General features: G+C 48.6%; 1 protein-coding gene across 3 annotated transcripts in view; it reads left to right on the top strand.

Moving 5' to 3' along the window:
• SHISA6 (shisa family member 6) overlaps positions 1-11,949 on the top strand; it is a 300,884-nt gene extending 288,935 nt beyond the window's left edge. For all 3 annotated transcript variants that reach the window (XM_081027616.1, XM_081027615.1, XM_081027614.1), the window contains 2 exons: positions 3,919-4,071; positions 5,769-11,949. In XM_081027616.1, coding sequence (XP_080883742.1) covers positions 3,919-4,071; positions 5,769-6,319 — 704 coding nt within the window. In that variant the 3' untranslated portion in view covers positions 6,320-11,949. The remainder of the gene's footprint in view (positions 1-3,918; positions 4,072-5,768) is intronic.
• The last annotated feature ends 1,907 nt before the right edge of the window (positions 11,950-13,856 follow it).

Genomic DNA, 13,856 nt, shown 5'->3' with positions numbered 1-13,856 from the left:
AAGATGTGTAAGGAGCCAGGTTTGCACCTTCCTCCAGGGCCACAGTGCGTCACTCTCCCTTTTAGACTCTCATCCCCTTAGTATTCTGTCTCTGATATCAGTGTGATCTTCCAAGACCCTTTCTCAATCCATTTTCACTTGCAAGCTAGATCACTTCTTGCAGCCATCAATTCCATATGTCCATAGCAAGGGGTGAACACTCTCCTTTGCCCAAGGCGATTTGTGGTAGGTACCATTTGCGAACGACATCAGACTTGGTAAATGATATCAATCCTCCCCAAGCGAATTAAGATTTGATAACTCAAAACCAGACTGGGTCCTTTGAACTTCAGCCTCTTGGCCGGGGAATAAACTGAAAGCTGGAGAGCACAGGAGGGTCAGCATAGTGCTAAAGGGTCACAAAGCCATGTTTCCCTCTTAGGTTATAACATCCTCCCTCCAGATCACAACTTCACATTGGGAACTTCAAAGAAAAACTGTTTTTGGTACCTGCTCAACACTTGATAGAACATAAGACAGCCATGCAAATCGTGAACTATCAGTCATCCTTCTGTCTTTGCAGTGAAAAAGTGAAAACATCGTTACATTTTAGAGAGAGAGAAACTCAAAACAAATATAAATTTTACAGCTCCCGTGGAAGAGAGACCTGCCATCTCATGTCAGATTATGCTCTGCTTCAGCATGGCGATTGAGGAGCGTTATAATTAGCGGGGCAGAAGTGACTATTTTTTTTTTTTTTTTTTTCGTTTGTCTGAAGGAGACTGGCAGCATTACTATTTAGTGATACTGCTAATTAACCTTCAACTATTTGTATAGCACATAAGAAATAACACTGCTCACATGTACAAAAGAAAGCAGGTCCATGAAATGTGCCGAGAAGTGACTATTTTGATATGCCCCTTCTTGCTAGGCTCCTGGTGGAAATATGTGATGAAAGCAACCGTTTAACACTATGCTTCAGGTTGTGAAGTCTAGGAGAAATTAGAACCGGGAGAGATTGGAGAAATCAGTTCAAAGAAGCTGATACCATTTCTCATTCATCACCGTTTCTAGGAGTGGTGACGTTGACAGTGAGAATAGAAAGAAAGGTTCACCTATGAAGCATTTTGGAGAAGGAATTGAGAAAACTTAGTTACTAACTGAATATGGCTGCTGAGAGTCAATTATGAGTACAATAGTGAGCTATGATCAGTTACAAGAATGGGGGGTGTCTTACTGACACCACCTAAGGGATCAGGAAAGCAGACAGTGTGTACAGGGATGGAGCTATTGCTGGTGAATTTGGATCTGGAGGTTTAGAGCTGGATATGATCATAGGATATGCAAGAAAAATCATTCAACAAGCCGTTAGAAATGTACACGTGAAGTCTGGAGGGAGGTTACAGCTGAAGATAGAAGTTACGCTATGGAAGCAGTAACAGACACCTTGGGAGTGGGATGATTATGTGCAAGGCTGAAAGAGGAAAACAGAAGGCAGCAGCGGAGAGCCTGGGGGATGCCCATGGTGCAGCAGCAGCAGGATGAGAAGCCAGAAAAGGCAAGCGAGGAGTGCTCCACTGGCTCACGAACATTCTGGAGGAATCAGTATGAGCTGGTTTCTCCCAGAAGGAGCTGACACAAGCAGAGCCTCTGATTATCAAAGGAGGAACCGTTCTTCCCTTTCGCTCTTCCTATCTCCTTTTTCTACCTGGTGCGAGGAGATGAGGGTAGATGAGACCTGGTCCCTGCCCTTGAGCCTCTCACGATCTAGTGGAAGCGGGGTTTTCTCTGCGTTGCTTCCTTCCTTGGATGATACCCTTTTCCCAGGAGCTGGCAGAGTGGCTATTAAGACAGGGCGTGGCCTGTGTCTACTTGACGAACCAAAGAGCCTTAAGTGGATGCTTACTTTGAGCCAACACTACGAAAGCATCATAAACATTGGAAAACAGGACTTCTGCTGTTAAGGAGATTGTAATCTTTGGAGATCAATAAGATCGACTCAAGTGAAATGATTAGAGATCACGTAGACACTACACTGGGTGGTGTTGACAGAAGAGCGATAGGGCTTTGAAGCCTCGAAATCACTATGGGCTGAAAAGATGGGACATCTTCATAGTGAAGAATCTTGAGTAAAGGGCGACAGTGGCTCGGGAAGTGCATTGCAACAGGAGGGAGAGCAGGAGCGAGGGACAAAGGCAATCAATCATGGTGGAGGCAGAAGGCGAGGAAGAGATGGCCTCGGTTCAGCAGCATGTTTTGGAGAACAGTGCAGGGTAAGAACACCCACAAATGTAGCATTTGGAAGTGGGTGAGCTGAATGGTGCCCTCGCTGGTTATATTACGTCAACAGGCAGAGAGAAGCTCCTTCTTTCCCAGCATGGCCAAAAGTGAAGAAACGAGAGCTCAGGGACGATTGGTTACTCCCGGCTCTGAGTAGCAATGCTCCCAGCTTCCTGCCCACTCCACTTCCTGGCATCTGTCCCAATCCATACCAGGGAGGCTCTTTCTGTACAGCATGTTCTGATCTCTTGGGGCCCAGAGCATCCCCCACCCCCTCACATATGTGCTGGTGTGAACACAAGCTCATTGGCTGGGCTCCCCTGGCTTCATCCCCAGGATTGGGGGAACCAATGAAGGCAGGGAAGGATAGAGACACCGGGAGTTCCCTGTATTGAAGCTGCCTTTGGACTAAGCCTAGGAGTGCTTCTCTTTGTCCCATGGTTCACAGAATTCCTGTCTTCCAGGGTTTAGCACTCCCTTTACCACGAGGCATGGGGAACCACAATCCTGTTACATTTGTCCAAACTTAGAGCCTGCCCCTTTTTGGGTGTCCCAAACCAAAGTGGAAGGAGGAACAATGCAAGAGCCACCCATCTACCTCACTTCTGGGGCTGCTACCAGTTTCCCCAGAAATATCTGTTGATTTCTCACTGCGCCTCAAGTCAGTCAAGCACCCAGACAAGCTAGTCTTCCTTCCCTGGATCTCCATTCCTTCCTGTCGCCCATCTTCATGGCCACTCCCTCAGCCATACCTGCATCTCCTCTCTCCCCTCCTCTGCCTGCTGTGCTATTCCTAATTTGGGCCACAGAACCCAGCCCAGCTCACTGACCTCTTTAGTCACTCACCTCTTCTCTTTTTCATCTTTTCTTCTATCCCTTCCTCCATTCTTTTTCCCAGGCCTGACATTAAACAACACCCTCTTCTCTCTTCAGATTTTGGAATCTCAAGGCTCTATCTCAAAGGAAAAAGGGAGAAAGGGGGAATGACGTGCTAAGCATTTTGACTACATTCTTTCCTCCCACAGCTCAGAGGTGGCTAAGGGGCCTTCAAAGGAAGGAACTGGAATAAGAGGGAATGGCTTTGTAGCTACCAGTGGCTTGTCAGGGGCTGGGCTTGGAGAGGTCCAAGGCAGAAGGGGCAATGTGAGAGGTGAAATGATACCATGGACAGTGTGGGTTGGAATCTCAGTGGAGCTGGATCTTAGACCCTGTTCTATGGGCGTGTAGACAAGACCAGTCACTCCTTTTCCTTCAAACTCTCGGAGCCAGATAACTAGGCTTGCCTAAAACTGTTAGGGAAAGGACAGAAGTTTCACGCTGAAATAGATAATTTTATAACATCACCCCCCGCCACCCCCGCTCAGCTCCATCAGGCTTACATCTTTATCAGAGAGCTCAGTGATGCACCGGGAGAAAGAGTTTGTCATTCAAGGAAGGGTAAACTGCCATCATGGCCTATGGCAGATAAAACAGCACCTGCCCCCAGGCTTGGTGACTGGAAATGAACATGAGGGAAACTGAGTCACTGACACCATCTGTGTCCTAGCACAGGGGCCAGGAAAGCAGGATGGGGATACAAGATAGAACATAGACCCTTCCCTTCTGCCTGCCCCAGGCTTTGTCTTCACTAACATAATGCATCCCTCCCTTCTTTTGCAGAGAAGCCACGGATGAACAATATCCTGACATCAGCCACTGAGCCCTATGACCTGTCCTTCTCCCGCTCCTTCCAGAACTTGGCCCACCTGCCCCCATCCTATGAGTCTGCAGTGAAGGCCCACCCCAGCAAGTACTCATCCCTGAAGAGGCTCAGTAAGTGGGGTTGCCCTGAGGTTGGGGTCTTTCCCTGGAGCCTCGTGACGTCCTCCTGTGTTTCACTCTCCCATCCTACACCTGGAGAAATGGTGTGGAGTCCCAAGAACAAAGAGCGAGGGTAGCATGGAAGAAGACAAGGGACAAGCTCCTTGTTTTTGTTTTTTGGGGCCTGAGTCCATTTTCCCTATAGATAGAAGGGAGGCCATGGAGTCCTCAGGTCCACATTCCCATGGGAGGCTTTGTCCCACACCTGCCATCTTCAAATCATGGGTCTTCCTCTCTCTCAAGATCTTGGAGTAGAGGCTGCCAGAACTTTCTCTGAGACCCTTCCCAGGGACCTGGCTGTGGAAGGCCCATAAACTATTCCCTCCCTAACACAGCCAACACTGTCTTGAGAACCTGAGACGCCCCACTCCCACGCACACACCCCACTTCATCAGTTGAGTCCAGTTCATCCATTAATCCCAGTTCTGCCATCTGAGTCCGGGAGGTTCAGGGAATTGACAGGTTTAAGACGTTACAATGTCAAGAAGGTACATGGTGGAAGAGCTCTTCTCCCATAGCTTTCCAACCCTTGGACCTTCTGCCCCCATTTCCCCATGAGTCTATTTTTTGGGACCACCCAACTGCAGGGCTGAATATTTGCTTGAAGCTACAGGTTAACGTTCAGCCCATGAGTCCATACCGGCCACCTCCAAGGTGGAATGCTGACTTTCTATGACTGGAAGTGGGGATTTCCGATGATCCGAGGAATAGGGGTGGGAGAATGTGGCTCAGGAGGCAGGATCTATCCATCGGCCACCCTCTGGGAAAACTGAGGAGCAGTCAGCATCCCCACATTCTGGAGAGATCTAGACGGCTGTCTAGAATGTGGGAAGCCTCGTTCCTGGAATTTGGGGCAAAACGGGATTGGTGTGTCCTGGGTAAGTTCAAAGGCTCTGCAGGCAGTGTGAGCTCGGGAGGGCTTCCTGGGTGGAGACGAGGGTGGAGTACCTGAATGAGGTGTATGTGTAAGAGTGTTCTGCCTGCTCCTGTTGTAGGCACAGGGGAGGAATATGCAGGCTTGATTCTGTCATTGTGTGGGGGCTGGATGCCCGTGTGTTGGCATTTTACGCAATGGCTGTTACTCCAGAGAAGGTGTTACTATGTTCCTAAGTTACCAGCTAAGCATTTTCCCAAGTGCCTCCTGGTTGGAGAATCTTTATTTTAGCAGGAGTCTGGTTCTGCAACCCAGCTTCCTTGGAGAGAGACTCTGATCCTTATCGGAAAGCTGCTGGCTGTTCCTTGGGTGTTTCAGGAAGACTTGGGGAGTCGTTCTGTTTCAGGAACACGGTGCAATGGGAGCATCACTGGAGCAGGAGTTCAGGGACTAGGGCCAGCCCTGGACTCCGCCATGAATCCGTGCACTCCTTGGGTGCCTTGAGGAGGTCCCTCAACCCCTGGGTACTCAAGGTGGTCCACAGAGAGTCAGAGGCATCAGCATTGCCTAGGAGCAGACGTTCAGGCCTGCCCCAGACACAGGAGGTCTGAATCAGAATCTGCGCTGAACAAGACCCCTGGGGACTGGTTTGCACATTCTTTGGAGAATCACTGCCTCCACCTCTCTGGGCTGCAGGGTCCTAGTTCCGTCCTGGCTACGGAACCGTCATAGTGTCACCGCAGCTGACTTGGCTCTCTCTGTCTGTCCCCTGCAGCTGACAAGGAGGCTGATGAGTATTACATGAGGAGGCGGCACCTGCCCGACCTGGCCGCCCGTGGCACTCTACCCCTCAACGTCATCCAGATGTCCCAACAGAAGCCCTTGCCGCGAGAGCGACCCCGCCGGCCCATCCGGGCCATGTCACAGGACAGGGTGCTGTCCCCGCGGCGGGGCCTGCCCGATGAGTTTGGCATGCCCTACGACCGCATCCTGTCAGATGAGCAGCTGCTCTCCACAGAGCGCCTGCACTCCCAGGACCCACTGCTGTCCCCGGAGCGGACGGCCTTCCCAGAGCAGTCCCTGTCGCGGGCCATCTCGCACACAGACGTCTTTGTGTCCACGCCCGTGCTGGAACGTTACCGCATGACCAAGATGCACTCTCATCCCAGTGCCTCCAGTAACTCCTACGCCACGCTGGGCCAGAGCCAGACGGCGGCCAAGCGCCAGGCCTTTGCGTCACGCAGACACAACACAGTGGAGCAGCTGCACTATATCCCCGGCCATCATACCTGCTACACAGCCAGCAAGACTGAAGTGACCGTGTGACCAACTGGATAGGGCCGGGCGCCTGGTGGGGCAGGGCAGGGGCAGGAGGTTACCTGGCGTGGATCTTCTTGCCCCGCACGTCTCCCTTCCCTTGTCCCTTCTGTTGGAGGTAGGGGTAGGCCACCTTTGCCCGGAAAGCCATACTCCCGGGACACAGCCTGATGGCCTGACACAGCACTCTCAGACCTGGGATCTAGAGCAATCGCTCTCGCTCTTCCAGAAGCGTCAAAGGAGAGTAAGGAGAGGGGCTAGGCCCAGTCTCATCCCCACCACCATCATCAACTCCTTTTCAGTCCCATGTCCCCTCTCCCCCTCCTGGGGCCTCAGCTGCAGGTTCTGTCAGCCAAGAGACCCTGGCCTGACCCTGGTCTGAAGTTGCCTGGGTTTGAACTGGCCAGCGGGTGCAGTCAATGGGCTGACCGAATAGGCTACTCGGTCTCATTCATTTACCTAGAGCCGCACCACAGGAATCTTCTAGTGCCTAAAAACTGCCTGCTCGCTCTCTCGAGCCAGGGAGCTGCTGTGTCCATAAGCACAATAACAATCTCTTTTGCCTGCTGGAACTCTCTGGTCCCCACTGAGTGGCCAGCCCTTCTTTCGCTGATGCCCTGGGGCCCCATGCTGGCTCCATGTCCCTCCCCCAAGCCTCGGGATAGAGAGGGCTTTCCTTCCCTCAGCTTCCTCCCCACTGTTGGGCACCTTGCCCAGGTCCAGCTGGCTGCCCTGCCCACAAGATCCCCTTGACCCCTCTTCTGGGGGACCTTGCCCCTCCCGTAGCCCTAGATGTTTCAACCTTAAGTTCCCTGGCGCTTTGCTCTAGCCCTCCCAGAGGAGAGTAGCAATGGGGTACAGGGACTTTTGGGGTGCCCTCCCCAGCAACCTGATTATCTTCTCCAGGCCCCTAGGTCTGAACTATGACCCACCACTCAGGCCTGCCTTCCCCTCCCCTGCTCTGCTCCCTAGAGGCGTCTGCCCATGGCCAGAGAACTGCGGGTGGGGAGGGCCACTGTGACGCCCTGGATCTCAGGGGCTCACCATTCCCATTGTCCAGGGCTCCACCTGTCTCCATGCATATCAGGCCAGTGGGAGGCAGAGGCTTCTAAATAGGGGTGTCTCAGGCCCCAGTCAAGGAGGACCGAGGCAGTTGTCCTGTACTTTGCCCGCTCCTCTCTCCCCGTCAGTGCCCACTGCTTGGCCCCTTCTCAATTTGGAACTTCCTCTCTCTGCCTGTTTCCCCTTCTCCCACCTCTCTTCCTTCTGCAGCTCCATTATTGTCTCCTGGTTGCTGCTTTTTCAGACCAGTGCCTCCTCTAGATCAAAGGGACAGAGACCATTAGCAAATGCAAATAATGGTCCTCCTGGCTATTGGTCTGGGGGCTAACTGGGCTGCTCCCCAGCCCTTCCCCTGCAGGGGGCACTAGGGCACCAGGCAGATCCATACCCTTAGCTCTGTTGGGGACCGCCCCTGCCAGCCCATTTCAGCCCCTTCAAGGCCCCCAACCTGGGGGTTGAGCAGGATGTGACAACCTCCTGGAGAGTGGACAGTGAACTAAGCAGCATCCACTCCCCCAACACTAGAGCCGGAAATGGGGAGAGAAGGGGCTTCCCCATTCTCAAGGCTAGGGCACCTCTCTGGGTTGGGGCTTGGGAAATCAGCTCCAGACTACTGGATGAAGGTATGATACTAAAAATGTGATGGTCGCCATAGTCAGACTCCAGAAGCAATGACCTTAGACCAGGATTTTAGATTCCCCCAGTTCTGCATACAATATGTGTGGCCCTTTAAAAGGGGAATGGGGCAGGGATAACTTCCCAGTGTCAGCTCCGGGAATTTTTAATCTAACCAAGTCCACAATCCACAGAGAAATCAATTGACTGATTCCTCTCACTTATTTCAAGAATTCGTCTCCCCCAAAGGCTCACCAGTGTGTGAATCAGGAGGGGATTAAGGCTCAGGGTGATGAAACAGCCTTCAGCTTCCCCACTGAGGTGGTGTCCCTAGGACTGTGAGGCTGTGAGGTCAGGGATAACTCTCAGCCTTCCTCCCCTACAGACACATAAACCTTCTCAAGGGCTGGTCCCCAGGGGTTTATGTGAGTTTGTTCCAGAGGCAAGGCCAAGAGCCTTGGGCTGGAGGAGATCAATCTAAATAGAGCAGTTGGCGACTCCCAGAAACAAAGGTGTGTCTCATAGCTGGTCCCCTAAACCCTCGGCCTTCTAATCCAGCCCTTGGCCATCCCCCTGAAGGCTGCCTGTTGGCGCACAGGGGAAAGGATGTGGGTGGCTGAGAATCCCCTCACCGTGTGTCTATACACGCATACACCCCAAACGAGAAACCTGATCTCATCTCTCTCATCTTGTATGAGAAGCATCTTCTCAGCACCAAGTTCTCCAGCCCTGTCTGTCTGTCTGTCTGTCTGTCTCAGGGGTTGATTGATTGGCTGATTCCAAAACACTTTTCATCCCAGCCTTACTGCTGTCCAGTTTAAAATCTCTGGTGTCAGTAGGATCAGAAAGTTCTACCTGAACCCTTATTTCTTTTAAATGATTCTTCTGCTTCACCCTTGGGTCTAGAATGAAGGAAGGGAATGAGAAAGGGAGGGGGAAGAGAGAGAAAAGAGAGAGAGAAGTCTACAAACTTGCTCCAATTCAGTCCCTTCTTTCAAAATCCATAAAATCGTGTCTTAACTAGGAAACAGAAGTATCTCATTGAATCAGTCGTCCCATCCATGTTTGCTGAACAAGCAAAGCTGCAATACTAGACAAGTTCATATATCACATCAGAGAGGATTCTGGGGTTGAAACTCAGAATTCCAGCCCCACTAGATCCTCCTCTACAATGAAAGTCTCCTTCCCCCAGCAAGGGAAGCCCAAAGCTCCAAGTTTTCCTCTGCTTGTTTTGTTCTTTGTGCAAGTCTCCATTGCTCTGATTAGAATGGACTGGATCTGCACAGGCAGATATCTTGTCCCAAATGTTCTTGCTGGTCTACTTGGCCTTATTGGCAGTGAAGCTCTCACAGTCCCTCACGCCCTTCCACCTTTCCTGTCTCGTTCCTCCAGTTAACTCTTGGCTCCATGAATTCATAAGCCACGAAGTCTTTCCCAAGAATTCCTGTAACCCCCTAACTGGGCTTCTGCCCTCCCCAGTATCTTGGGTGATGGGTCTGCCTTCTAGAAAGCTCCAATCCGTCCCTTAATTTAAATTTCTCCTTCCCTTTCCACTCTTCCACCCTAAAACTCCTGTGGTAACCCTAGTCTTCTATGCCAGTTCAGTCTTTCCTTCTTCTCATCTCTCTGGCCTTGCCTTCTTCCTCAATTTACCTTTCTGCATCCCACTTTCTTTTCCTCAGTCCTTCTAGTTCTATAACTTAGATTTCTCAATGAAAACAATCAAAGAATGAGACATTCTTCAGGTCTTCTGTTTGCCTCATTGCTTTATCCTACACCTCCTGCCCCTATGAGATGATACCCCAAGGCACGTAGCCCAGAGCTCTCCCCTTCTGATCTTTGGGAGGAAGGCAGAGAAGCTGCCCTGTCAAAGGTCTCATGGTTCAAAGATCAGCTTTGGTTCCTGCAACTGGCAAGTCCCCTGAAGCTTTTGCCCCAGCGTGCCACTAGCCCAGAGACTCCTACTCTGGCCAAAGATTCATATCCTGGAGGGCTCTTAGCCACTGTTCCACCTCACTAACACCTGTCCTGCTTATGTGTGTCACAGATCCCCGTGTTCCAAAAGATTGAAGAGCCTCATGATTCTCCAAGCATGAGGAAATATCCATTCCAGTAACCCTGCCACCAAACAATCCATTTTCTTCAGAGATACCTTATCTGCCACCAGCCTTCCATCCTCAGAGGTCATCCAAAGGCAAGTGTGGATTTGACCGAAGGTATTCTGAAAGGGCTGCTGATGACCTGGACCCTAGAAAGCACCTGCTCTGGGAAGAGTTGACATATGACCTTCCTCATACATTTCCCCATCCTCCCCAAACCTGGGAAACTTTGCTCTGAAGTATTTTCAAGGAAGCTTGTTGTGTTTTAATGAAGTATTTTTCAGGGTTCAAATGTTATTTTTTATAGATGCAGCATTTTAATGACAGATTCAATATGAAAGATATGTCTTCCTGAGCTCTATATTTGGTTTCAGAAGGCAGCATCCTACACAAGGAAAAAGCACAGGGCTGGAGCTCTTGGAGACACGGCTTCTGCCCTGGCTTTGTCCCCATCTTGCTGTGTGACTGAGGACAAGTCACGTTCTTGCTCAGTGTCTCAGTTTCCCATAAAACGAGGAGCTTAGACTAGATGAGCTCTGAAGTTTCATTCAGCAAACCACACGCTAAGGCTTTCATTCACCACAGGCACCCCCGCTTTTCTTCTCATTCCTCCCTGACTTAAACTGAGCTGCATGTATTCCTTTAAGGCTGCCCCACGGTGATGTCCTCAGATGCCGTAAACAGCCACCAGATTCCTCGCTGGAGCCGGGTGTGGGCCCCACGGTCTCAGCCACCTCAGGATGTCCTCCTATCTGAAGGTGTAAGGGACTACCCTTTCAATGGTTACCAACCAAATGTTGTGGAAGTCCTCTCATATAGACACACCTAAATCATCTGGGGGTGTTTGTGTCACTGGGAAATACTGAATTTGAAATTTTCATTTTGATATGGTCCTTAAAGCTGGAGGGAGGCAGGTCTGATTTCAGAGAGGGGACCGTCTGGGGGAGAAAGGTCCAGGGGTTGGTATTTGACAGCAGCTTGGACATGCATTCTGAGCTACAGAGGAGACTGCCCGGCACAGGCTCTGTGTGGCAATATTATATCCCACTCCAGAATCTCTGTCCTGAAGACTGAGTCTGGACACTCCTCGTTCCAACTGGAGGAGGGGAAGGCATCACCCCCCTGGGCTGTTAGGCTGTGGGTACCCATCCTAGTACCTTTCTAGACCCTCCCTGTGACACTACTGTCCTCCCAGTGAAAGCTTGTGAAGCAAGAATTGAGAGTACCAGTCGGTGTCATCAAATCCATCTTGTAAATCGGCAAACACATCAACCTTCATCAGTCAGAGAAATGACGTTATATGTTTCCTTAATACCCTCCTTCCTGAGGGAGAGGAAGACCCCTGCTCAACTTTGCTGTCCATTCCTGCTGTGATCCTTGAATGCCACTCCATGGGAGGACTCATTCATTTGCTTCGTAGTGGCAAATATTCCTCTAGTTCTATAACTCAACTAGACATTTTGTAGTAAAGAATTCTTGAAATTCTCTAATAAAAAGCAATTCTTACTGTAATATTTTTAGTTTGGGGACACTATTTCCTAAAGGGGGGATTAATGAACATTTTTACGCATTAGCCCAATTTATGAATTCCGTGTTTATTATATGGTAGTACTGATGACAAGTACCTTTCTATCTGTACCTTTGCACAGTTTCTTCATTCCTCATCAGTGAGCTTCATGATGAGCAGTGCTCTCGTAACTGCTGCTTCTGTACAAATCTCATCATTCTACTTACCTGTCAAAGCACATTCTATATGTACTGTAAACAGATATCACTTTAGTAAGATTTAGTCTTAAGGACTTTTCCACTTTTGTCAGTAACAGATATTTATGGATTCAAAAAAATAAAGCCGTTTCAACATAACCTGTGTCTCTTAAAGTATCCACATGCTTAATTTTACAAACACAGAGCCAAAACAAAAGGGAATTAAAAATCACAAAAGGATGTAGAAGATCATTGGGGGTGGGGGCAGAAGCAGGGATTGACTGCAAATGGGAATGAGAGAATTTTAGGATGATAGAAGTGTTTTAAAACTGCATTATGGTGATACTTACAATAGCATAAATTTAGTAAAACTGTATACATACAATGGGTGAATTGTATGATATGCGAATAGCCCTTAAGGCTTTTAAAAGTGGTAAACAAAAGGCATGTAGGAAGGTAGGCTTGGGACAAGTGACAACAGACAAGATATACCAATTCAAAACAGAATTAGAAATTATAACTTTGTATCCATATTCATCTACTCTAGTAATATTACTCTTAGACGTTAGGTCTTTGTCTGGTTTGAAAGGTAGTTCTTGTAGTTACTATGAGTAGTTAGAGTATAGGTGGTTAAATATCCATGACATTTAAACCAGAGAATCGCATTGCCCCATGACAATTGATTTAGATTCAGTCTTACTCAAGACTCTCTTTGTTTGGACTCATTTTAAATATTATTTTCTTTGACACATATTCACTTATGCTGTTAAGGTCATCGGTTGTTTTTCTGTGTTTCTGAAATGTCACCATAACCATAACACTGGTGGGCTCGGGTTTAGCAAACAACGTGTTGCCAGACAGGATATGGTTTTTGGCCAACATCAATCCAGAGTGGATTCTGACTCTAGAATCCACAGTCGGTCAGTCTCTCTTACCAGCTGCCCAGCTCCATTGTAATTAAAACCTTTCTCATTGGACGTGTTGAGCTTATGTTCCAAAAGGCTTTTCTTCGCTCCTGCTAACGGCATTCTTTACCTAGGGCACAATTACAAGCCTGTCTACTATGCTAATACGTAATAGCACATAACAACACACATTCTGAGATACGTTTTTCTCACTACATCATTTGCTCCCTAACAGTCATTATTACAGTTCATTGCTTCTAAGTCATAGTGTCTCATTCGTGATGACACACAGCAAGCATGTGTGAGGGTGTGTGCACACACGCGCACACACGCACGCACACACACGCACACACACACGCGCACACACGCGCACACACGCGCACACACGCGCACACACGCGCACACACGCGCACACACACACTGCAAGTATAGAAATGCTTTAGTAATCTATATTCATTATTGGAAAACAAAAATCTGAAGCAGAGAAACTGTTTTTTAAAGAAGTGCAATTTAATTGCAATGCTTACAGACACATATAATGACTAAATGACACTAACAACATGTTCCCAAATAGAAAACCTCAGGAGATCTTCCTTATTGAACAGGTAAGAGGAATGAGTAACTAATATAAAAGTCGTCAAGAGGTATGGGTCAGAGAGTTCTGAACGTGCTGTAAATGGTGTTTCTAAAATACGTTAAAAGATTATTCTCTGAAAAAGGCTAAATAACCCCCTTTAAATATCATTAACTCTAATAATTTATTCAACTTTTTCTCTTTGATTCTCAAAGGTAAACCACAATTTAGCCTCTGTCACAGTTGTCACTAATTCCAAAATGTGGGATCTGCATAAATGAGGTCTTAATTTTTCCTCTCTGGTCAAGCATGATAAGGAAGCCCAAAACTTTTAGAAAGGAGTAAGAAAAATTGTCCTTCAAGATTCTAAGAAGAAAACCAAGGACATTCAGTATTGGGCTACAAGTGTGGCAGTAGTGGGAAAATCAGAAAGAGCAGAGGTTGGGAATGAGTGCTTTGAAAGTTCCAGAATGGGGGAATCAGTAACTTTTATACTATGGATGCATTAGCCAATGTCATCTCTGCGCATTGGTTTCCTCAGCTGTAAAGTTTGGGATATTAGACTCAAAGGTTTTTCCCATGTCTAA

The sequence above is a fragment of the Rhinolophus hipposideros genome, assembly GCF_964194185.1.
Source record: "Rhinolophus hipposideros genome assembly, chromosome: 20".
Lineage (NCBI taxonomy): Eukaryota > Metazoa > Chordata > Mammalia > Chiroptera > Rhinolophidae > Rhinolophus > Rhinolophus hipposideros.
This window is presented reverse-complemented; position numbering and strand designations above follow the sequence as displayed.